The sequence below is a fragment of the Plasmodium sp. gorilla clade G2 genome (genome assembly GCF_900097015.1).
Source record: "Plasmodium sp. gorilla clade G2 genome assembly, chromosome: 12".
Taxonomy (NCBI): domain Eukaryota; phylum Apicomplexa; class Aconoidasida; order Haemosporida; family Plasmodiidae; genus Plasmodium; species Plasmodium adleri (nom. inval.).
Window position 1 is genome coordinate 1758505 of NC_041704.1, and position 25852 is coordinate 1784356.

Sequence of the window (25852 nt, forward strand, 5' to 3'; positions counted from 1 at the left end):
TATCTTTTATTTTATTTTATTTTATTATTTTATTTTTTTTTTTTTTTGTTTTATACTTCGATATAATTAGAATCCTTTATAGATCTTCCCTTACCAATAAATTTTTTTTGTCCGTCATCCTTTTTCTTGTATTTATTAGAATGCTCATTTTGATTATCCATATATGGTCCTAAAATAATGGAATATAATTAAAATAAAATATAAAAATTATAATTATTTATATATATTTAATAATACACATAGAATATTTTTAATTATAAATTATTACTTAGTGTGTCTAGGACAGAATTAGGTGCTTTCACACCACCAAATATGCTCTGCACAAAAAAATAAAATAAAATAAAATAAAATAAAGGGAATAATAATATAATAAAATTATTATATTAATACCCAATGTATGTTTATATACTCATTTTTCTTCTCTTACTTGAGTCACATGCCAACATAAAAATGTATTGGAACAAGTTAAAGTGGTATAGCATATCATTATATATAAATCGATTTTTTTAAAAGTAAATATTCTACAAAAAAAAAAAAAAAAAAAAAAAAAAAAGGAAGAATATAATATAAAATAATATACATATTAATATATTCTAAGCAAAATATAAACCATAGAATCTATAAATATTTATTTTTTTTTTTTTTAATTTAAAACATATTACGCTTCCAAAAATATAAATATCGAAATTATACTCGAAACGAATAACATCCAATTATAAAACCTCTATAATAAAACAAAAAGTATAAAATGATTATTATATTATATGTATACATATATATTTCTTATATTTCATTATTCCTTTTATTAATCGTTCTTTATCCAATTACCAAAAGGGAAGGTATATAAGAATCACCTATACATAAAAATAATATATACATATATATAAATACACATATAATATACAAAAAAACATATCAACATACAAAAATCTATGTATTACATATATTAGTTTTCTTAAATAATTATATATTGTATAACTTATTTATTCTATGTTTTTTTTTTTTTTTTTTTTTTTTTTTTTCTTTCTTACCCATAAATGCAAATGCAGGAAATATGCAAAAATACAAATTCATAAAAAATAACCATCTATATAAAATTTTATAATAAAAAAAAAAAAAAAAATTAAAGGATTAAAAAGAATGAAATATGTACAAATACTTCAATAAGTCTAGGCTTATAATTTTTCATACATACCCATATGACGATATTGGAGTTGTAAAAAAGGTATATATAAATAATATAAGTATATAGGAATTATAAAATACTAAAAAATATATATATTTTGTACACAAAATTTTTGTTTCTGCATCAGGTTCGTATCGTTCAAGTTTATCACGAATATTATCCATTTTATTATGATATATATGTATATGTATTATGCTTAAAAAATTTAAATATATAAATTGATAAATTAAATTGTAAGTGAAAATATGATTTATATTAAACCAAAGATAATTCTACATAAAAAAACAAAAAAAATATATAAAAAGAAATATTCAAATGATATAAATATATATATATATATATATATATATATCAAATGTAAAAAAAATATTTTTGATTTTTTATTTTTTATTTGATTTCATATTTATTTTTGTATTGTTTTTTTTCATTTGATTTATTTTTACTCTATAAGATTTTTCTTAGAAAAAAACAAAAAATATATATTTATATATACAAGTAAATATAATATATATTATTATACATGTATAGTAAAAATTGCACCAAATATATTTATGCCCTATTTTTTTTAAGAATATTTAGAAAATTTCCTAATTTCAAAAAAATAAAAAAAATTTATGATATATATTATTTATAATAATTTTAAATAAAATATCTTCAAAAATAATTTTTTTTTTTTTTTTTTTTTTGTTCATTATTATTATATATATATATATATTTTTATATATATACATATATTACACACTTCTTATTCTAAGAAAAAAAAAAACTTGCAAAATCATACAGAGCGTATAATGTATGAAATAATAATACTACAAAAAAAAAAAAAAAAAAAAAATTTAATCATATTAAAATACATAAAAATTTATATTTTATCATAGACACACACAATATATCTGTTTCTTTTCCATTTTAAAATTTTAAAAATACATAGATATAATAAACACAAAAATATATTTAATTAAATATATTTTCTTTCTTTTTTTTTTTTTTTCTTCTGTATTTTTACAATATAAAGATTTAAAAACATATAATTTGAAGTCCATTTTACATGAACAGTTTTTTTTTTTATGTTTTTTTTTTCACCTATAAAATTAAGTCTTAATGAATAAAAAGAAACTTAAGGGTAAAAAGAAAGAAGCTAAAGATAAAAAAAGCAACAATAAATTGAAGAAACTAACAAATGGAGAAATAGAAAATATTATCAAAACGCAAAAAGAAGAACTTATTAGAATAAATCAAAAAAAACATCTTTTAGAAAAAAAGCTAGTTCGTATAATATAATATATATATACACACACATACAAAAAAAAAAAAAAAAAAAAAAAAAAAAAAAAAAAAGTATGAACAGAAAGAATATATCTTATAAATTTTTCTGAACATATCATAATTTTTTTTTTTTTTTTTTTTTTTCCTTTTTTAAGAGTGAAAAAAACAAAGAGTTTGAAATATTTAAAAATGAATACAAAGAATTAAAAAATAAAGTAAATGTAATTAATGAGGACTGTGAAAAGTATGATGAAAAGATACAAGAAGAAAATAAAACTATCAAAAGTAAATCTATTTTTTATAATTTTCAAAATGAGGAAGAGATGAAAAAGTTAGAAAAGGAGAAAGATAATCTCAAAATTTTAATTGATGAGAAACATGAAGAAACAATGAATAATATATTAAATCATATAGAACAACAACGTCTTAGTTTAGACTATGAAAAAAACAAAAATTTTGAAGAAATTAATGAATTAAATATGTCATTCGATGTGGTAATAAAAAAAAGTAAAACAAAAGGATTTATATAATTTAATGTGTTAATATGCTTATATATATATATAAATCCAAGAACGTTTTTTTTTGTTTGTTTGTAAATGTATCTACTGTTATTTTTATTACTTTATAAACATTACATTCATAAGTAGAACAATAATAAATAAATAAATAAATATATATATATATATATATATATATATATATATATTTATGTGCTTATATTAATAATTCTGTCTTCTTCAGAGGATGCAAAATGTAGAGGAGTTATTTACAAAATATTTAGAATCATATGATATTGAGAAAAAAGAAGAAATGGATGATATAATAGAGAATTATAAAATTTTAGAGAGGAACGAAATAAATTATATACAAAATATGTATAATGATCATGTTAAGAATATTAAAGAAATACATATGGTAGTTCTGGAGAATTATAAAAAATATTATATTGATCAACTCAAAGAAAATATAAAGAAAATAAAAGGTTTAAAAGAAAAAATAAATGAACTCGAAATAAACGATAAGGAAATAAAGAACGATTTAAATGTACATAATAATGAATATTATTCTATGGTAGATAATATTAAAAATTTAGAACTGAAGAGGTATTACATATAAATGTGTAAATATATATACATATTACATACTTGTATATAATATTTTTACCTTATTTTTTCATCTATTTAATGTTCTTATTTTATAGAGAAAATTTGAAGAAGGACCTAAAGTTTTATTCAAAAGATTTTGTCATATATAAAAACTTAGAGCTAATTTATAATGAAAGTGATGTTCATATAAAAAATTTAAAACAGTTCTCACAAAGTTCAAGAGACAAAATTACTCAAGTAGAAAAAGAGTTAAAGAGAATATCTGAAGATGAATTAAATGTAGACGAATATTTTGAAGATATTAAAAAACAAAATATTCTTTTGAAAAAAAAGATAGAAAGTATTGATATTAATTTGGATGATATCAATACAGAATTTCATTCTTATATAAAGGAGCATAATATAAAAGATGAAGATGTACAAACTGTAAGAAAGGGAATAAACTTTTGTTTAAATACATATAACAGAGAATTTGATAATTTGTTGTATACCCAAAAGAAAATGAAGAAGAAAATCAAAGACACTGTAAATATTTATGAAAAAAAATTGAAAGACATAAATATAAAAAAGGACACAACATAAAAATATATATATATATATTAATAAAATATAATATTTATGGATATAACAGTTTCTCCTTTTTAACAATATATAATGAATAAAAAAATTCGAACGAATTTTTATTTATGAATAATATAAAATAAGAATAACTTAAAAAGAAATGTACACTTTTTGTATATTAATTGAATTATTTTTTCAATATCAACTAAAAAGATTGATAAAATATATCATATAATCAATATGATATAAAATATAACAGTTATCTTAAAAATATAAATATAAATAAAATGTTTTTGTTATAAATAATACCTAATAAAACTTTATGAAAATATATATAATGATATTTATTATATACCAAATGTGTATACTTTATAAATGAAATTTAAACTAGCTATTTTGATATTTTTTTTTTTTTTTTTTTTTTTTTTTTTTTTTTTTTTCATAATTATAAAGGGTTAACATTTCAACTAGCTATTAAATATAAAATTTTGTTCTTTAATTTTTTTTTTTTTTTTTTTTTTTTTTTTATTTAGTATTATTTTTTTTTCTTCTTTGCATTACGAACATACACACAGAATAACAGAAAATTGACGAACCGAATAAAATACATAATTTTTTCCCCATAATTTTAAGATGATGGGAATAATGAAATGATTATGGTATATATTTGAAACATATTTTTAATATATTGTATTTGAATTTTAATGTGATCACACATAAATATAAATATTATATATATATATATATATATATTTATATATTTAATTTTACTTTTATATTTTTGTTAAATGAGCAAACCTAAGATATTAATTAGTCAAATAAAAAATGTATGTGATATTAAGTTACGAAATTTGAAGGGAATTGAATCATGTAAGAAAAAAATTTTTGGATATGTTGAGAATATGCCAGGAGAGAAGAACTGGCTAAAACCTTTGGTTGGAAAAAGTATGCAGAATTATTATTTTCCATCGAAATATTTACATTTGGATTTTAATTTAAAGGAATATTTAAGAATGCAGACAGTGCGTTTTAAAAAAAAAGAAACTGATGAGAGTTTACTAAAATTACAAAAATGCATCAATATGATAATTGAAAATAAGGATATTATTGATAAGTTCTTATGTAAAATACCCAAGGAGTTATTTATAGAAAATCAGAGTTTAAAAGATTTTTATGAGTTATATTTAACTATTTATCCAAGTCATATATATAAGCCAAATTTATTGTTTGATATAAAAGAATTAAATCTGGAGAAAGAAAGATTTAGTTGGTTTTTTTATAATAAAAAAAATGATGGAGAAGAGAAAATAATTATAAATGATAGTAAAAATAATCATATATTAAATCATAATGAAGGGAATAAAATAAATAAAAATAATATGGAATTAGGAAATGAAGAAAAGAATCAAGATAAGGATAATACAAAAAATAATCATATGCAAAACGAAAACTTTTCGAATTATGAAAATATAATTTTTAATAAAACAAAGAAAAAGATAAAATTTAAAAAAATTATATGTATGGATCAAATTAACAAAGAAACAAATAAAAATAATACTTCTCTTATAAATAATATTATGAGCAATGATGACAACATTTATTATCTTGATAATGATTTGAATGTAGGTTTAGAAAAGACAATAACAAACGATAATAAAACTAATGAAGAGATAGAAAAAACAAAAAATGAGTTTTATAATTTATTAAATGAAAATGAAAGCTTAAAAAAAACATTATCAATACGAAATCGTTTTATAGATCCTCTATATTTAAGAAGAAGATATTCTTACATAGATAAATTAACCAAAAAGAAAATTAAGAAGGAAAAACATAAAACATATAGAAAGCATTTCATACAACATGCTGATGAGAAAAAGGTATGGCCAGATAATAAAGGATTATTAAATAAGATTTATCCAAATCCATATTCATAAAATATAAAATTATATATATATAATATATATATATGGGTATATATTTATATATTATTTAGATGACCACATTACATCGTTCTACATAAAAATATATATGTATATATAATTTATTTTTATTTTAATATTTTTTGTAATCATAAATAATATAACAATATTATATTATATTATATATATGTGGATATATTTAAGAATTTGTTATATTTATCAAATAATTAAAAAAAAAAATTTTTAATGTATACTTTTATAAAATGAATATTTTTTTGTCGCATATTTATAAAATTCATATAAAAATATAAATATTTTTAGTATAATTCATTCATATATATATTTTTCATTTTTCTTTTACCTATATTATTTATGTGTTCCACAAACAACTAGAGGTATATTTAATGGTCCTACCTTTATAAAAATATTATATACAAAAAAAAAAAAAAAAAAAAAAAGTGGAAATTCTGTAAATAGGAAGTTTTAAATATACCTTATGTTTTGCGAAAAAATTGGAAATGTCAATGTAACTTCATAATATTTATATATATATATTAATTTTCATTGTTTTATATTTATGCTTATTATATATTTTTTTTTCATTGTGTTATATTAAATGACACTTTAATAAATGGAAAATCGATATTTGTATGCATATAAGAAAAAGTTCGGTGTGAGTCATCCTGAAATATTGGATGAGGAGGAGTTCGAATCTTTGAATTATAATCTGTTTCATATGATGGAGCAAAAAAATTTTGTTATAGATATAAAAGATATAGAAGAAGATGCTAAGAAATATTTATTTGATGAAAAGGGTGATATAAAAAATAAGGAAAAGATTAGTATAATAAATACATATTATAGTGATAGGGAAAAAATGTTATTTTCGTTGTTATCATCTTTAATAGAAAAAAAAGAATATTCTTTTGAAGGCTATATTATATGTAGTTATGTTATAAAAATGAATTCTTCTTATTATAGCGCATGGGTATACAGAAGAAAATGTTTAAAGAAATTAAATTTAAATCTATTGAATGATTTAAAATTTACAAAACATATTATAAGTGATAATATTAAAAGTTTTCAGAGCTGGTTCCATAGAAGATGGCTAATTGAGTATATATATAAAATGAATTATAGAAAAAAAAATAAGAAAAGTGATAATGAATGTAATTATAACACATATATTGAGGAGGATAAAAATAAAGATAATAAGAATGAAAATATAAATGAATATAATATTGAAATGGAAAATAATTATATATCCGTATTTGATGATGAAAAGAATTTTATAAGTTCAGAAGACGAAATGAGTAGTGATAGTTCATATAATATATATGATAATTTTTATAATGATGATGATATTGGTTTTATAAGTAATTGTGATGATACAGATTTTGAAGAAGGAGAAGAAAATAATAGAAATAATATATATATGTATGAAGAATTAGAAGATATTATTAATAATACTATATTTTTTAAAAATTCTTTATTATCAAATGAAATAATTAATATAGATAATTTTTTATATGAAGAATTATTATATAATAATTGTGATTTATTTATTGATATGAAAAATTATAATTCTTGGGCTACTAAAACATGGCTTATAGATAAATTTAATATTTTTCAAAATGAATATATATGTAAAAAATATAATATAATATTACATGAATTTTGTTTTATAAATTATTTATTAAGTATTGATATATATAATAATTCATTGTGGGTATATAGATATTTTATACTTAACAAATTAAATTATTTTCATGATATAACAAAAATGGAGAAAGAAATTAATTTCTGTTTTACATATGCCAATCAATTTTATGACAACCAAGCTATTTTTAATTATTTCATTCATATGGTTTTTATATATATTAACTTATATAAAAATGGGAAGAAAGGAAAAAAAAAAAATACAGAAATATATAAAAAACAAAATATACAATATGAAAAAAAAGAAGAAACATATGAACATGTAAAGGTAGATATATTCCAAATTCCTCTTGTTAATCATATTAAAAATGAATTAATAAAAATTCAGGATGAATCAAAATTTGTTCTAGTCTTCCTTTCACAACTTTATGCTTACAACGGATCTTATGATGAAGAAATAGAGGTAAATAAGGAGTGAAAAAAAAAAAAAAATAGGAACATATATAAAATGTATATGGTGTATGAATGTAATGATAAATTATAGCTGCAAAGGATTTTACATTATATGTTATAAAATATATATATATATATATATGTATTTTTTTTTTTTTTTTTTTTTTTTTTTTTATCATTTAACAGTGTTATAGGTATCTCGAAAAGTACGACGATTTTAACGAACATGTGTGGAAAGATAAAATAGAATGTGTTCAAAAAAAATTAAAAATATGAAAAGGGAAAAATATGATATTTTTTTTGTTATAAATAAATTAAAAAAAAAGAAAAAAAATAATATCCTTTTTTTTTATATTAATATGTTTTATTAAATAAATAATATTACATATATATAATATGTATAATATTTATTTTATTTTATTATTATTTTTTTTTTTTTTTTTTGTGATTTTGTAAAATAATATATTTATATATTTTCATTTGTGTATTTTATATACTATAAAATGAAATATATTATATTTTAAATTAAGTCATATATTTATTTTTTTTTTTTTTATTATTTAAATACTTGACGAAATAAGAATTATTAATGAAAATATAGAAAAATAAAATACTTTTATTTATTTATATTATATATATTATTATAATAATCATCTGAGTTTTTAAAATATATATAAAACAGGCTATTCAAAATATATTTATATATATAATATAATATATATATATTATATATATTAGTGCTTGTAATTATGTACCTTTAAAAAAATATAATTTGTAATTAAAGGGGTTTAAAATTTTAAGCCTTACAGTGAGAATATATATTATATATATATATATTATAAACATATATATTATTATTACAATATGGTATTTTTTATAATACATTATTTATTTATTATAGATTTAATAATACAAAATAAAATATAGAAAAAAACATAATAAAGTTTTATATATACTTAAAATTATATATTATAATCCATATATATATTTGTAAATATAATGGATATATTTATATATATATATATTTAATTCATTTTATGATTATTTATTATTTTAATATATAACAATATATATATATTATATATATATATTGAGCACTAATATATAAATACTTACATATATCAAATATATAAGTATACATAAAAATATTAATAAAATAAACAAAGGAGTTTTTTTTTTCTTTTCAAGTATTAAAAACAAAAAAAGAGTATTAACTTATTTCCAACACAGAAAAAAAAAAAAAAAAAAAAAAAAAAAATTTATATATATAATAATATGTATATAATATTTATATAATAATAAACTTTGTTTTAATATAATGATTTAAAAAAAAAAAGTAATAAAATTAAAAAAAGATAGATTTCCTTTTTTATTTTTCTTTATATCTTATAAAAATATAATTATATAAATATTTATTTAAATAAAATATATATATTTTATATATTATTTTATAAAACGTATAATTTTTCAAAAGAGAAACACAAAAATATAAGTAAATATATATTATAAAATTTGATGTAAAAAAATGGTAAGAATAATTTACATTTTTTAAGCTTTCTGTAAATATTAAATATATATATATATAATATATATATAATTGTATCATTTTTAAATATAATATAAATATAAATAAATAAATATATATATATATATATATATATGTATATATAATATATCTTTTGTTGTATGTTTTTATATTTAAAAGTGTAAAAAGAAAAGAGAACAAAACGAAAATATAAAATCAGCAAAAAATAAAATAAAATAATAAATTATAAAAAATAATATTATTAATAAAAGAATAAATTGTATTATATTATCGAGAAATGGTTTGATCACTATTATTTTTTCTCTACATATTTTATTTGGAATATATATATATATATATATATATATATATATAATTATTATTTATTTTTTTTTTTTTTTTTTTGAACTTATAGGGAAGAGTAAGGACTAAAACTATTAAAAGAGCTGCAAGGCAAATTGTTGAAAAGTACTATGCCAAATTAACTCTCGATTTTCAAATTAACAAAAAAATAACAGAAGAAGTAGCCATAATTCCTTCTAAGAGAATGAAAAATAAAGTTGCTGGATTTGTTACCCACTTAATGAAAAGAATACAAAAAGGACCTGTACGTGGTATTAGTTTGAAATTACAAGAAGAAGAAAGAGAAAGACGTTTAGATTTTGTTCCAGAAAAATCACAAATAGATGTTAGTGTAATATATGTAGAACCTGATACATTACGTATGATCAAATCTTTAGGTATTAATATTAGTAACATGAAAGTACATAATCCTATGATTAATACTAATCAACAAAAACAAAACAGAATGAATAACCAATTTTAAAAAAGAAAAAACGGAAATTAAAATGAAAATATAACATATATAAGGATATATTATATGTATAATATATATATATAATATATGTATTATATTTTTCAAGTATCAATTTTAATATAATTAAATAAAGTCAATATAAGAACAAATTATATAAATATATATATATATATATATATATATATATATACACAATCATATATTAAATTGAATACTCATTTCTTTGTACATATATATGTGTAATTTTTTTTTTTTTTTTTTTTTTTTTTTTTTAATTTTTTTTTCATATATATAACAACCATTCTTTATCATTTAATTTTTGGAAAGAAAAATTTAACTCTCAAATTAATTATTCTTTTTATAATAAAAATTTTAATACTTAAAAATGTGAAGTTGTTATCTATATTTAAATTAGTACACATATAAAATATGTATAATGTATCTTATATCAATTTAATTAAATATTGTCTCATTTTTATATTTATGATTTTTTTTTTTTTCAAACTTTTGGATTATACATTTTTTTATCCCCATGAATATACACAAGAGGCGAATTAAAAAAAAAAATATATATATTTTTATGATAATAAAAATGGACCTTTTTTTGGAAAAATAAATAAATAAATATATATATATATATATATATATATATATATATATATATATATGTATATTATGTGAAAAGAAAAAATCGTCAGGAATTATTTTTTATAATCAAAACTATAATTCAAATATTATAAAAGAATGTTACAATTTAAAGGTGTCTTTTATAAGTAATGGCACCATTATATAAAACAGCAAAAAAAAAAAAAAAAAAAAAAATTAACATGTAATTTTAAATGTGTATATGTGCAAATATAAACTATATAAATAAATAAATATAAATAAATAAATAAATATATATATATATATATATATATATATTGATTCATTCACAAGCACATTTGTATAATATATATATATATATATATATATATATATTTTTTTTTTGTTAGTTAAAATCTGGAGCTTCTCCATCAGCATTTGTATTTAAATCATCAAAATTTAATTTTTGTCCCCATAAATTTTCCCATATTTGTAAAAGGTCATTTGTAGCTGTTTCAAAATGAGAAGTGGCATCATATGAAGAGGTAACAAAAATATTGTCATCTGGTTTTTTACTTGTAGATACATACAAGTCAGAAATTTTGACAAATTTTTCTTCTATTGTTCCCAATAGTTCTAATGGTTTTTCAATTTCTTTTATTGGATTATTTGTTTCTACAGTTGCTGATACGATGGCAATATATTTTCCTTTAAGTGTAACACCATGTTGAAAAGAAACAAGATTAATATAGATATCACTTTTTCTTTTTAATTGATTTTGTGGAATAATAATTTGACAGCTATTTGTTTGATTAGTTTCTGGTATTGGATTACTTAAAATACATATACATCTTATGACTTGTCCGATTTTTTTAATTTTATTTTTTAAATGCATAACATAACTTGGATCACATATAACTTTATCACAATAAGCAATTTCTCCATCACTTGATTTTATTCCACATACTTTATTTTCTTCATTAAAAACAAAATCTACAACATTTTTGTTTAACATGAATGTACCTCCATTTATTGCACACATACGAGAAAAACCTTCAGGTATCCCACCTAAACCATATAATGGATATATAAATGGTGATTTTCCAAATGCTGATATAGATTGCATATATAATTTTATTCTTTCTAATGTTAAATATGCTGGTTGTTTTAAATAATCATCATTTAAATATAATGCTACAGCATGTCCTAAAAAATCTATAGTTAATTGACATAAATTAAAATGCTTATATATTTCCATCATTGTTAATTTATATGGATCTAAATTATCCCAAGTATTCCTTTTATTTGCATCCCATTCACTTACATACTGATAAAAATTTTTACATCTATTTTTTTCCATTAATGATAATAATGGAGACACTAAAGCTTCCATATCAGTAGCAGGAACCTTATGAATAAATTTCTCAGAGCTTAAAAATCCTTTCTTTTGATGTTGATACACATATGACCCTTCTACAACAAGCCATTCCAAATAATTTGTTACTCTAGTCTTTTTTAATATTTTTACTAAATTACCTCCAACTAAAATAAACTTCGGAATTAAGTCTACATTCCAATGTCTATTCTCTCCATACTTGCTTGGAATCTTCTCCTCTGACAAGCCAAAGAAATAAATCGGTGAAAATATTTATAGAACAATTATTATATTTTTGTAATAAGATATAAAACAAATAAAAAATATACATACACACACATATATATATATATATGTATATATGATGTTATATATGAATATTACTTGGCTTAAAAGTATTATACAAATTTGTTAAATTCAATGATGCAGTTTCTCCACCATAATAGGGGTTCCTGTCTAATACTAAAATCTTTTTACCTATATAAGAGAAAAAAAATGAAAGTATATATATATAACATATCAAGTATTAAAATATGTAATAATATTTACAAATGTATTAAATATATATATATATATATATATATATATATATATATATATATATATATTTTTTTTTTTGTTTTTTTTTAAATTACCATAGTGGGACAGAAGTCCACTTAAAATGCATTCTTTGAGCCCCGTACCTAGAATAATAACCTAAAAAAAAATTAAAAAAAAAAATGTGTGAAATTACAATGTGTCAAAATGATACCTCACAAAAATATATGAACGACATATATCTATTCATTTACATATGCAACACAAAAGCATACATTGAAAAAATATGTATATATATGTGATATATACAGAGTTCAACAAATAACAAAAAAAAAAAAAAAAAAAAAAAAAAAAATACAAATATATATATATTTCCATATATTAATTTATATTATTCTTTTTGGTTATATATTTTATTATTACATCATAATGCTCATTCATTTTATTCGGTAATATTGGTAATGACAATAATTCTTCTTATATTAATTAATATATATATATTATGCAAATAAATATAATATATATATATATATATATATTTATTTATTTTATTTTTATTTTTTTTGATGGGATATATTCTGTAGTTTTATATTTTCAAAAAAAATAAAAATTATAAATATTTGTTCTAAATATGCAAATATATAATATATAACATTATATGCATATAATATTTTCAAAAAATAAAAAAATAAATTTCAAAATAATTGGAAAAAAAAAAAAAATAAAATAATAGACTAACAATTTTCTTATTTTAAAATACAATGAAGTGTTATATATTATAAAATATATATATATATTTTTTTTATGAACAGGAATATTATTAATTTGATCTATTTAATTATATTAATGATCGTATTTTTTTTATAAAATATTTATTTTATTATTTTTTTTTTTTTTTTTGGATATTGCTGTATAATTATTAAAAAAAAATATACATATTGTACATTTCATATTAACACATAAACGAATATATAATAATAATAATAATAATAATAATAATAATAATATTTTATATGCATATTATTATATTATTATGTTTTTATTTTTATATTATATTTTTATTATAATTATATTATTTTTTTAAGTACAAAAGAATATATTCTTCAAATAATTATATTTATTTTAATTATATTTAATTTATTTTATATTATTATTTTTTTTTTTAAAATAATTAAAATATTTAATGTGTTTATAAAAAAAAATTATTATATTATGATATATTAATTAAATTTATATAAAAAAAGAACAAACTATGAATTATTCGTATTATTCTTATTTATTAATAAAATAAAATATATAAATAAATAATATACATACATATATAATATATATATATATATATATATATATAATATATTTTTACATATATATGTATTATGCTTATGTATTTATACTTTTTGTATTCTTTATTTTTATTTATTTTTTTCATATGTAACGGTATGTCTCTCCTTTGATGAATAAATTTCCAAAAATATATATAATTTTAAAGTATTTTTTATACTCCCAATAATATATATATATTATATTTATCTTTAAGAATATTAAAAATATTTTTAAGACCAAAAAAAAAAAAAAAAAAATACAAATATTTTAAGAAATAATAAAAAAGTTTTTTTTTTTTTTTTTTTTATATATATATTTATATATATATTATTTAATAAAATCTTTTAATATATTCTAATAAATTTTAAATAGAAAGGTTTAGGTTAATATGGATGTAATATAAATTACAATAATTATTTTAAACAAATTTTATAAATATGGCATATATTTTTTTTTATGCAACCAAAAAAAGAAAAAAAAAAAAAAAAAAACAATTAAAAAGTAAGGAATACGTGGGAATAATATTAAAAAAATAAATAATTGTAATAATTATTTTTATAAGTTTGTATAGTCACTATTTGATTTTAAAATCTTTGTCATTTGTTCCAAGCGCCTACAAAAAAAAAAAAAAAAAAAAAAAAAAAAAAATATATAATTTATATATATATTATGTATATGACCAATTGTGAAATAACATTATGAAAATATATAAATATATGAGTATTTAAAATTTTTTCATTTTTAAGGGTAGATTAATATATACATTTTATAAATAATTGAATATATATAATATTGTACAAATGTAGAAGGATATATATATATATATATATATATATATATATATAATATATATATGTTTGAAAAAAAATAAAAATATTGTGGTGGAATATATAATATAAAATATATTCTTTATATATATAACTATGAAAATGTTCTATATATATATATATATATATATATATATATATATATATTTTTCTTACTGATTTAAGAAAACGTTAGTATAAAAATAGCTATTCGCACAATCCCATATACATTTTTGTTCACTTGAACTTAATTTTGGTCCAATTTTTGAAACACATTTATTGAAACAAATATCCATAACCTTTACATTTTCTTTTTGTTTCTGTACAATTTCTTGCAGACTTAATAAAACCTACTCACCAAAAATTTTAATACACAAATTATATCAAACAATATATTATATATATATATATATATATATGTATATATTTTATTTTTTTAACATACTGCTGCTCTTTTTTTGTCGTCAAGATTATCATCTGTAGGTAAAGAGGAAAGGTCCATTATTATTTATATAAAATTCTCAAAAATATAAATTAATATATGAAAATGTTATTTTTAAAATGAACTTTTTCCTTCTTAAGATGTTATAAATTTTCTTACAAAAAAAATGAAAAAATAAAAATATAATTAAAAATATATATGTATATATATATATATATATATATATATATATATATATATACATATATATTTTTAATTATATCATTTATTTTTAAACAAAATTTTTCCAAAATGGAAATGATGGGAAAAAACCTCCAAAAAAAAAAAAAATTCAAAAAAAAACAACTAAAATTTTTATCATTTTATTTGTCATCAAAATATATCATATATATAATACTTTTTTTTTTTTTTTTTTTTTTTTCAATGTACAATGTATATTATATAAATGATGTAAATAATATATTTTATATGTATAATATAAATAAATTAATATATATATATATATATAATATATAATATATATGTTTTTTTTTTTTTTTTTTTTTTTTTTTTTTCTCTTTACTACATATTTATATTCTATATCAAACTTTATATGTAGAATTATATATTTCGCTTCTCCAATTTGTTTTTCACTTTTTTTTTTTTTTTTTTTTTTTTTTTATTTTTATTTACTATTCTTTAAATTATGATGATTCTAAATTGTTTAATGTTTTAAATATTATAATAATTTAAAATTTTTGTGAACATTCAAAATATATTCTTATATATGTGTTATAAGAATAAATATACTTATACATATTTATATAGGTGGAAAAAATAATACATATAATATAACACATTACAAGTATTTAATTGTAAAAATTGTTGTTGTATGATTAAATAATAAAAAAAAAAAGAAAAATTAAATTAAAATGCTATCCTTAATTTATTTATTTATATATCATTTTGGAAATAAATTGGAACCTTTACGAAAACAACAATATGAATAATAAATTAAAAATTAATCGTACGCTTTTTTAAATTAATATATATATATATATATATATATATATATATATATATAATGTAATTTTTAATTTTTATAGGGATGGTATTATTTTCTTAATACATTCACTTATTTTTTATGATTTTTTCGTGTATGTAGTGTGTAAAAAAAAATTAAAATAATAAAAATAAATTAATATCTCTATAGAATCAAATATGATGGAAATTACTTATGAATGTGAATATTCCATAAGAATATGTAAAAAAAAAAAAGTTATATTTTAATATGAATACATGAAAAAATTAAAATATATAAATATAAATATACATATATATACATATATTTATGTGTTAATATATGGTAATAATGTGTTCCTTTAAGTTGAATATCTCATGTGTCAAAAATTACAGTATCAAAATACATTCCTCAACATTTGTAATTTTTTATAAATAGTAAAATGGTGTTTTATTAAAATTATAATATTTAATTGCACTAGTATTTATTCCAAAGTTCAATTATTTCATTCGTTGGATTAAAAATATATGTATGTCCATATTTTTTTTTTTTTTTTTTTTTTTTTCTCAAATTATTTAATAATACAAAAATTTATTTTTTTCATTGATTATCCTGATGAAAAAAAAAATATATTATATATATATATGTATGGATATATTTTTTATTTTATTTCTTTATGATGGTTGTTTAAATTATTATTCAAAACATGGAAAAATATATTTTTATACAAAATGTGCTTAATTGTAAAAGAAAAAATTATCATACATTAAAAAAATATTTTTGAACATATTTATTTTTTTTTCAAGAAGAAAATGTGCATCCTTTATATCTTTACTGTACGAGAAAAAAAAATAATAATAAAATAAAATAACAAATAAATAAATAAAATAAATATTAATATATTTTATATATTAATATAGTGATGATAATTATGTGAGAAATATATGCATTAAAAAAAAAAAAAGAAAAATATATGAATAAAAATTCAAATAAAATAATTTTTGATATATATAATTAATTTATATATATGATTTATATCTTTTACAAAATATAAAATAAATGAAGAAACATAGTCGAATACACCTAATATATTCAAAAAAATAGGTGTAAAAATAATAATAATACATATATTATAATAATAAAACTAAATTTATAGTAAAAGTACTATTATATTATTAATACATATATATTTATATATATATATTTTTAAGATTATAGTAAGAATGGAAGTTATATATAGAAATATTACAAATACATATTTCGATTATAGGAGAGAAATAAAAAAAAAGAAAAATAGATTTAAATTAAGAGCATATGAAAAAGTAGATGAAGATGAAGATACAGGAAAAGAAAATTTATTAAATCAAAATGAAGATTTGGAAATGCAAGAACAAAGTATGTTACCTCCTTATTGGATAGAAAAAATTGAAGAATGTTCAGAAGATATAAATAATATGAAAACAAAAATAATACAACTTCAAAAATTACAAAAAAATAAACTTTTAAATGCTTTAAATAATGATGAAAGTCTTACTGAAAATATAACACAACTATCCTCAAACATAACGTTTTTAATAAAAAATTGTGAACAAAAAATTCAAAGTGTGTCCTCAAAAGATTATGATAAAGATAAAAATAATATAATTGAAAAACTTAAAAATAATGCTAAAAATAGCTTACTCTCTCAACTACAATCATTATCACAAACATTTCATAAAAATCAAAAAAGTTATATAAAAGAATTTAAAAAAATGTCTAATGCATATGATGACCTTCAACAATATCAAAACTTCAATGAACAAAATGAATTACTCTATCAACAAGAAGAACAACAACACTCTTCAATTAATATGAACAAAAGAAATAGTGACTTAAAAAAAATTGCTGATACTGTAGTAGATTTGCACACAATATTTAAAGAATTATCTGTAATGTTAGTTGATCAAGGATCCTTACTAGATCAAATAGATTATAATATGGAAGCATCGTTGGACAAAAGTGAAAAAGGAATAAACAAATTGAAAATTATAGAAAAAAGAGAAAATGATAAAATAGCGAAAAAATGTGTATCATACCTTACGACATTAATTTTTGTTTTGTTATTTTTAATTATAATCAAACATTTATATTGATTTGTTATACGAACATATATATATATATATATATATATATATATATGTGGGTAAGCTTTTATGATATTATTAATTCACAAAAATGGCTAGTTTATATGTATATATACATATATATAAAAAAAAAAAAAAAAAAAAAAAAAAAAAAAAAAAACATCTAGCTTTTATATATATGCTAAGACAGCTAGTTTAAAGATTAATTTTTTTTTTTTTTTTTTTTTTTTTCTCTACCGACACAAGCCCGATTAGCTAGTTCTAATAAATATTAATATGTTTAATTTATGCATATGTGAAGAAAACAAACAGTATTATATTTTTAATTCTCCCTTTCTTTTTTTTTTTTTTTTTGTTTTGTTTTATTCTATATATTTAATTTAAAATAGTAATGTTGGAAAACATTTTTAAAAATTATGTATATTCCAACAACATATTATATATATGTATATATTTTTTTTTTTTTTTTTCTAAACTTTATAAAATTTATAATTTAAAATAAATGTGAATAAGTTTTTTTAAATGATTAATATATGAAAATTATAATGTCTTTACAAAAAAAAAAAAAAAAAAAAAAAAAGAACAAAGAAAATGAAATGAATAAATAATAATTATATAATATAATATATTAATATGTCACAAAACAAATATTAAATATTGATAAATGCAAGGTGTCAGATATGTTAATAATAATTACATACAAAAAAAAAAAAATTAAAATATATTATATATATATATTTATATATTCATACAAAGGATGTCGGTAGTCCCATCTCTTTGAACATCATATTCATGCTGTCCGATTCTTCATCGTCATTTTCATTTTCACTTCCTTTTTCATTTTCGTTTTTCTTTTTTTCCTTTTCTAATTTCTTTAGCATCTTCTTTTCCTTTCTTTTTTGGATTCTCCTTTCTTCATCTTCTTGCATATCTTTTAAATTTTTCTTAGCCTCTTCATATGGATCTTTTTCGACATCCTCTGTTTTGTTTTGTTTCTTATCTTTAAGAAGGCTTAATCTTTTTTTTACATCATCTAAAGTAACTTTTTTTACCTTCATACTATAACCTAACATTCTATTATGATTCTTTCCATTAATGTGATCTAAGTATGTTTGTGAATCCTTAAGCACACAATCACATATTTTACAATAATATCCTCCTTGTTCATTTTTAGGAGTTTTCTGAGTTAAAATTTGAACTTTACCTAAATTTTTTTCTAATAATAAATTTTCTTTTCTCTCTTCTAATAATTTTCTTTCCGATGGTGGAGGTGGCTCAAGTTTAGATTTTTTTTTTAAATCTGGCAACAATTTTAATATTAATTCATCCTCATCATTCTCAACTTTTTCATCAACCTTCTTTTGATAATATTCTTTATCCCAAACTTTTCTTCCATAACTATCAATACTTGAGGCAACGTTTTTCTTATTCCTTTTATTATCATAAAAGTCTTCATCATTTTCATAACTCTTTCTTTTTTTGCTCATTTTTAGGTTTTTTTTTTTTTTTACGCTTTATCTTTACATATATTATATATATATATATTTATTTATTAATTTATATTTATAGCCTCATCATAAAAATCAAATAAAAACAAAAGAAAAAGAAACTATATTATATATTATATATTATATATATTATTTATAATTATATTATTCATACAACGAAATATGGAATAACTCATAAATTTACATACTTTTTAAGTACATATAAATATACAATTGTATTGGGTAGAAAAAAAAAAAAAAAAAAAAAAAAAAAATATATGATAAGGTACTATATTTCTTATAAATAAAACATAATATATATATTTTTTTAATTTTTATAAAACGAAAAAAATGTTCATTGAAATTTTATTTTTTTTTAATGGTATCATATTTTCATGCTGTAATATTAAATATGTAAAAGTCCTGAAATATATATAAAAAAAAAAAAAAATGAAAAAAATAAGAAACACATAAATGTATATATAAAAATGTATACAATATTTTTAATTTTATTTTATATCATTAAATTTAGATGATCAAGTAAATAAATTTAACATTTATTTTATTTTATTTTTGAAATTTTGTGTAAGAGTTATAAAAAGATATTTTTATTCATATAATTCTGAAGAGAAAAATACGAAGAATATATAAAAATAGTATATAAATATTAAGAAATAATACTTTTCTTTTGATTTACTATTTATATTGTTTATAGACTATTATTATTAATTAAATAAATATATATTTGGGTGTATTCTATTGAAAAAAATATACAAAAGGGAATATGGAAGTTTTTATGAATCTATAAGAATATATACAGGGGATAAAAATTAAGACTAAAATAATATACAGTTTTCTGAGCACTTATTATGTAGCTAATATAATCTATGATTTATAAAAGTATTGTATATTTATTTTATTGATATTTATAAGAAATTATCATAATAGTTAAAAAGATAATCATTCTCTTAACACATAAATCAAAGAAGACTACATTAAAGGAAATATAATCTGTGAATTTATTTTTATATTATACTCATAAAAATGAATGCTACTGAAAATAATTCCTTAGATTTAGAACCTTTTAACTCTATATTAGACCGAAAATATTTTCCTTATTTTTTTTTCCTATTTGAAATATATTCTTTTATAAGTATTTTTTGTTTATTTGATTATAATAATGTAAACAGAACAAAACAAAGTATTAAAACGAGCCTTATTTTATGTTTCATAGCATCTATTAATATAGGGCTTTCCATATATTTTTTATTGTTATATTTTGATGTTTGTGTTTGAAACTATTCATTATAATACATTAGAACTTAATAAAATTTTATTCTATTTTTTTTTTTGTAGACAATATATATATTATTAATTTATCATATTAGTGCATAATTTCTTTTAGTAAAAAGTTAAATATGGAAAAAAATTAAATAAATAAAAATATATATATATATATATGTTATGTAAAATAAAATATTTTGTGATATAAGTGTTATTTTAAAAGACCCTCAAAATTTTTAATATGGAAAAATTCAATAGTAGTTTATTATAAAATCGTTATATGGTAATCCACTCTTGGAAACACATATATAAAATGAAATAATAAAATAGGACATATATGGTAGAAAAAAAAAGTAAAGTAAAGATCATAATGTATATTCATTAAATACAAATTATCATATTAATTTGTATAGATAAAAAATAAAATTAAATAAATAATTATAATAAATATAATATTATAATATAGTATAAATCAAAATACATATTATATCCATAATCAATCTTAAAAACAACAGAAAAATTTCTTAAAGTCTCCTACTCTTCTTTTGTAATATATTGCTGTTCCATCCTAACAAATTTATAAAATAAAAAAGAAAAAAATTGTAAATAATTAATATGACATAGATAATGTGTAAATATTAAAAATATATATATATAATAAAAATATTTAGTATTTTTAAATTGGTTATACCTTCAAATACTCAATACGATATTTTAGATTATCTTTTCTTGTTGGTTTTTCCGAATAAATTATGTTACCATTAAAGAAACTAGGAGTTTGCTCGTAAGTAACATTTGATGAATCTAACAATTCCCTAACCTTCTCATGCGTCATATGATCGCCATAAAAATGTTTACTTTCCATTTTTAAAAAAAAAGTATGATTCTTAATTTATTTATATATAAATGGACAAGAAGTAAACTTTTAAAGAGAAAAAAATAAAATATATTAAACGAATAGATAAATAATCGTGTTATTATTCCTAAATTAAATTCATAAATATAAAAATTTAAATATCATAATTTGTAATTATAACATGATATTTTAAGGAAAATAAGGAATTTGAGTAATTATATTTTTATTAAAAATAAGAATGCTTATAAATATGTTTCATTCTATTTTATGATTATTGTTTTTATTATATATATTTATATATTTATATTTATTTATTAATATATATTTTTAATATTCCAAAATATATTTTTATTACCAAATAGCTTTCTAGTGAGCTATTTTGGTGTAGGAAAAAAAAAAAAAAAAAAAATAGTATGTCTATATAACAGATGGTCATGCAAAAAGAGAAAAAAAGTACCATTTGATAAAAATTATGAAATATATTCTGAACGTTCATATATATTTATATATATATATATTTTTTTTTTTTTTTTTTGTGATATATTGTCAATTAGCTATTCGTGTAATTTATTAAGCTAATATTAAAATAGATACATTATAATATGTATATATGTTTCTTTTTATTCTACATATTTTTTTTTTCCTTTATATTGCATATGTATATATATTTTTTTGTTATTATTTATTTTTTTATTATTCGTAAAAAGAGTTGGACACACATTATCAAAACTCACATATGGTAGTTATATAAAAAAAATATATAACATATATGTGTAAACATAAAAAATATGTTAAACGTTATTACAACATGGTTAGTTTTTTTTTTTTTATCATATGAAATTAATATATTGTGGCACTAATTTGGGGTTTATACTTTTATAATTATCTTCATTTAGAAATTTACATCTTGTTGAATATTTTCTAGATATCCCTTAATTATTTAATTATTTTTTATATAAAAAAATAGGAACTATTTTCTTTATTTATATGTGTGCAACAAATAAACTTGTCTTCATGGAGACTGAATGAAGGAGTCATTTAAATATATAAAATAAAGTAATACACATAAACAAAAATATATATATATATATATATATATATATATATATATATCATAAACTATACTCTTATATATTCCATTTGATATGAATTATATATTTTTATTTTTCTCCTTATAATGATAAGGTACAACTTTAATTACTTTATTTATTTTTTTTTTGCTTTTTTTCTCATTTTATATTATATCTACATATACTGTAAACGTTCTTTTTTATTTTAAGGAGGACCACCCAGAAAATGTGTTTTTAAATATTATACCCCATGTTATAAAATTATATAAAAATTAATAAAATGATTTTTTCTATTTTTTGTAGAATTAATATATACATATATTTATTTATTTACATATATAACATTTCGAAAAGTATATGGAAAATTAAAATTCCATACAATTTATTTTGATTGAATTTTTAATATTTAATAGAACAATCCTTTTTTTTTTTTTCTTTTTTTTTTTTTTATAATATACTCTAGTAGTACATAAGGAAAAAATTTTAAACAATTAATTTTTTTTTTAATTTTTATCAAAAATATGTTTATTTCATAATTTTATGATTTTTTTTTTTTATTTTTTTTTTTAATAAAATGATAGAATCATACAATATATATTTTTTCAACCTTTTTATAAAAAATATATATATAATTAGAAAAATAAAATATTATTTAATAATTAGATTAGATATAGAAAATTTTTAATTTTAAATAAAAAAAATATATATATATATATATTATATATATGTATATATATATTTATTTATATGTAGATGTGTACTTAATTGTAATGTGTTAAAAATTTAAAATATATAACGACGCATGAAGGATTTTTTTTATTTATAAAATATTATAATTTTTGAGTAGAGAAAAAATTATTCTAATATTAAAAAAAAAAAAAAAAAAAAAAAAAAATAGGTAGGTAGGTAAATATATTTTTCAAAATGTGTATATATAAGGAATTTTTATTATACTAAAAAAATGAAAGTAACTATATGAACAAATGTTTAGTGAGCAATAATTACAATTGTTCTAACACTAATTTTATGTACAAAATAAATAAATAAATATATATATATATATATATATATATATATATGTATATATATATATTTATATTTATATATTTATATATGTGTAATATTAAGGAGGAAAATAATGGTTTCCAGTTTTAATAATGCACATTTAAATATAAAAAAAAAATGTCTACAGAAAGAAAATAGGATTCATATGAATCCAAATATAGAACAGGGAACAGAACTATCTAATGAACTATATCTTCAATTTCAAAAAGAAATAAATATATTCATAAATTGCATAAATGATCATGAAAAAAAAGACAAAGAAAAAAATTATGTAGATACTTCCCATGTAATGGTTGGTTCTGAAGATGAATTCATTTTTTATTTAAGAAACATACAAGATAACCAAAAGAGAGAAAATAAGATAAAAGAAAAACAATTACAAAATTATAACATTAATTGGAATGAGTACAGTAAGAATTATAGAACAACAGCAAATAAATGGAACGAATGTGATATATATAAAAAACAAAAGAAAAAAAAAATAAATTATAGTTCTAATTCTATATGCAAAAATAATGAAAAAACAATTTTCGAAAATATGTTAAATAAAAATGAAAAAATTTTAAATAACAAAATTTCAGAAATAATAGAATTTGGAAAAAAACGAAATGATCCAAATATATACAAATGTGTAGATAGAAGTAATTATACTTATTTAAAAAATTATAAATTAAAAGGTTATAAGAATGGATATATGAATATATCTAACGATTATAATGAGCTTAATAATATGAATATATATAATTGTGATGAGGAAGCTGATATATGGAATACATTTATGTTTACAATAAATGATTCAAAGGATTCAAAAATGATTATAGCTAATTTTGTAAATAAAATTAAAGATAACAATCAAAAACAAAACAATGACGATATGACTCTAACAGATATCACATTCAAAAAATATACCCATAAAAAAAAAAACAAAAATTCATATCAAAGAATAAACAATAATTATACTCAACATTTAAATTTTAAGAACATAAATATGCAGAACGAACAAAAAACATGCTTATCAACATGCAATAACGAATCTAATGTTTTTAGAGAATATGAAAATATAGTTAAAAAAAATGAAAAAATACTCATATTATTATATAAAATTATTTATAAATTAAACATATTAGATATTAATAAAAAATTTAATAAAAAAATAGAAGATGTAGTTAATATTTATATAATAAAAGTAAACAACATTATTAGTACATATAAATTATTATTACAATATGATAATATTCAAAGCAGAAAAATGCTTGAATATTATTTAAAAAAAAATGAAATAAAATTATTGAAAAATATACTCAAATATATAATTCAACTTATGAGTGAAATTAAACGTCAATATAGTGGAATAAAAAAACAAATACAAAAAAAAATTATGGAAATACAAAAGGTAGCTTCTTAAAA

The 25852-nt window shown here is 17.1% G+C and overlaps 12 protein-coding genes across 12 annotated transcripts; 7 read left to right on the plus strand and 5 right to left on the minus strand.

The window, feature by feature from the left end:
- Nucleotides 1-50: 50 nt before the first annotated feature.
- Nucleotides 51-1350, minus strand: PADL01_1242500 (conserved Plasmodium membrane protein, unknown function; the record flags this gene model as incomplete). Its single annotated transcript, XM_028683400.1, has 7 exons — nt 51-169; nt 269-317; nt 428-521; nt 663-724; nt 829-854; nt 1032-1087; nt 1196-1350. 7 exons carry the CDS (start codon nt 1348-1350, stop codon nt 51-53), a joined length of 561 nt encoding a protein of 186 aa, XP_028539582.1.
- Nucleotides 1351-2287: 937 nt separating this feature from the next.
- Nucleotides 2288-4140, plus strand: PADL01_1242600 (GAS8-like protein, putative; the record flags this gene model as incomplete). Its single annotated transcript, XM_028683401.1, has 4 exons — nt 2288-2452; nt 2608-2946; nt 3194-3555; nt 3654-4140. 4 exons carry the CDS (start codon nt 2288-2290, stop codon nt 4138-4140), a joined length of 1353 nt encoding a protein of 450 aa, XP_028539583.1.
- A 767-nt stretch (nt 4141-4907) lies between these two features.
- PADL01_1242700 (conserved protein, unknown function) lies at nt 4908-6053 on the plus strand (the record flags this gene model as incomplete). The annotated part of the gene is made up of 1 exon (XM_028683402.1): nt 4908-6053. The coding sequence occupies one exon, from the start codon at nt 4908-4910 to the stop codon at nt 6051-6053; it is 1146 nt and encodes a 381-aa protein (XP_028539584.1).
- A 616-nt stretch (nt 6054-6669) lies between these two features.
- Nucleotides 6670-8426, plus strand: PADL01_1242800 (protein geranylgeranyltransferase type II, alpha subunit, putative; the record flags this gene model as incomplete). Its single annotated transcript, XM_028683404.1, has 2 exons — nt 6670-8160; nt 8337-8426. The coding sequence occupies 2 exons, from the start codon at nt 6670-6672 to the stop codon at nt 8424-8426; spliced, it is 1581 nt and encodes a 526-aa protein (XP_028539585.1).
- Nucleotides 8427-9675: 1249 nt separating this feature from the next.
- Nucleotides 9676-10501, plus strand: PADL01_1242900 (40S ribosomal protein S17, putative; the record flags this gene model as incomplete). The annotated part of the gene is made up of 2 exons (XM_028683405.1): nt 9676-9678; nt 10091-10501. The coding sequence occupies 2 exons, from the start codon at nt 9676-9678 to the stop codon at nt 10499-10501; spliced, it is 414 nt and encodes a 137-aa protein (XP_028539586.1).
- Nucleotides 10502-11483: 982 nt separating this feature from the next.
- On the minus strand, nt 11484-13430 carry PADL01_1243000 (rab specific GDP dissociation inhibitor; the record flags this gene model as incomplete). Its single annotated transcript, XM_028683406.1, has 4 exons — nt 11484-12691; nt 12837-12929; nt 13088-13148; nt 13413-13430. 4 exons carry the CDS (start codon nt 13428-13430, stop codon nt 11484-11486), a joined length of 1380 nt encoding a protein of 459 aa, XP_028539587.1.
- Nucleotides 13431-14867: 1437 nt separating this feature from the next.
- PADL01_1243100 (mitochondrial import inner membrane translocase subunit TIM13, putative) lies at nt 14868-15620 on the minus strand (the record flags this gene model as incomplete). The annotated part of the gene is made up of 3 exons (XM_028683407.1): nt 14868-14925; nt 15296-15468; nt 15564-15620. The coding sequence occupies 3 exons, from the start codon at nt 15618-15620 to the stop codon at nt 14868-14870; spliced, it is 288 nt and encodes a 95-aa protein (XP_028539588.1).
- Nucleotides 15621-17783: 2163 nt separating this feature from the next.
- PADL01_1243200 (syntaxin, Qa-SNARE family) lies at nt 17784-18692 on the plus strand (the record flags this gene model as incomplete). Its single annotated transcript, XM_028683408.1, has 1 exon — nt 17784-18692. The coding sequence occupies one exon, from the start codon at nt 17784-17786 to the stop codon at nt 18690-18692; it is 909 nt and encodes a 302-aa protein (XP_028539589.1).
- Nucleotides 18693-19429: 737 nt separating this feature from the next.
- On the minus strand, nt 19430-20170 carry PADL01_1243300 (zinc finger protein, putative; the record flags this gene model as incomplete). The annotated part of the gene is made up of 1 exon (XM_028683409.1): nt 19430-20170. The coding sequence occupies one exon, from the start codon at nt 20168-20170 to the stop codon at nt 19430-19432; it is 741 nt and encodes a 246-aa protein (XP_028539590.1).
- Nucleotides 20171-21214: 1044 nt separating this feature from the next.
- On the plus strand, nt 21215-21466 carry PADL01_1243400 (conserved Plasmodium protein, unknown function; the record flags this gene model as incomplete). The annotated part of the gene is made up of 1 exon (XM_028683410.1): nt 21215-21466. One exon carries the CDS (start codon nt 21215-21217, stop codon nt 21464-21466), a length of 252 nt encoding a protein of 83 aa, XP_028539591.1.
- A 490-nt stretch (nt 21467-21956) lies between these two features.
- On the minus strand, nt 21957-22319 carry PADL01_1243500 (conserved Plasmodium protein, unknown function; the record flags this gene model as incomplete). The annotated part of the gene is made up of 2 exons (XM_028683411.1): nt 21957-22022; nt 22146-22319. 2 exons carry the CDS (start codon nt 22317-22319, stop codon nt 21957-21959), a joined length of 240 nt encoding a protein of 79 aa, XP_028539592.1.
- Nucleotides 22320-24518: 2199 nt separating this feature from the next.
- PADL01_1243600 (conserved Plasmodium protein, unknown function) lies at nt 24519-25850 on the plus strand (the record flags this gene model as incomplete). The annotated part of the gene is made up of 1 exon (XM_028683412.1): nt 24519-25850. The coding sequence occupies one exon, from the start codon at nt 24519-24521 to the stop codon at nt 25848-25850; it is 1332 nt and encodes a 443-aa protein (XP_028539593.1).
- Between the last annotated feature and the right edge of the window lie 2 nt (nt 25851-25852).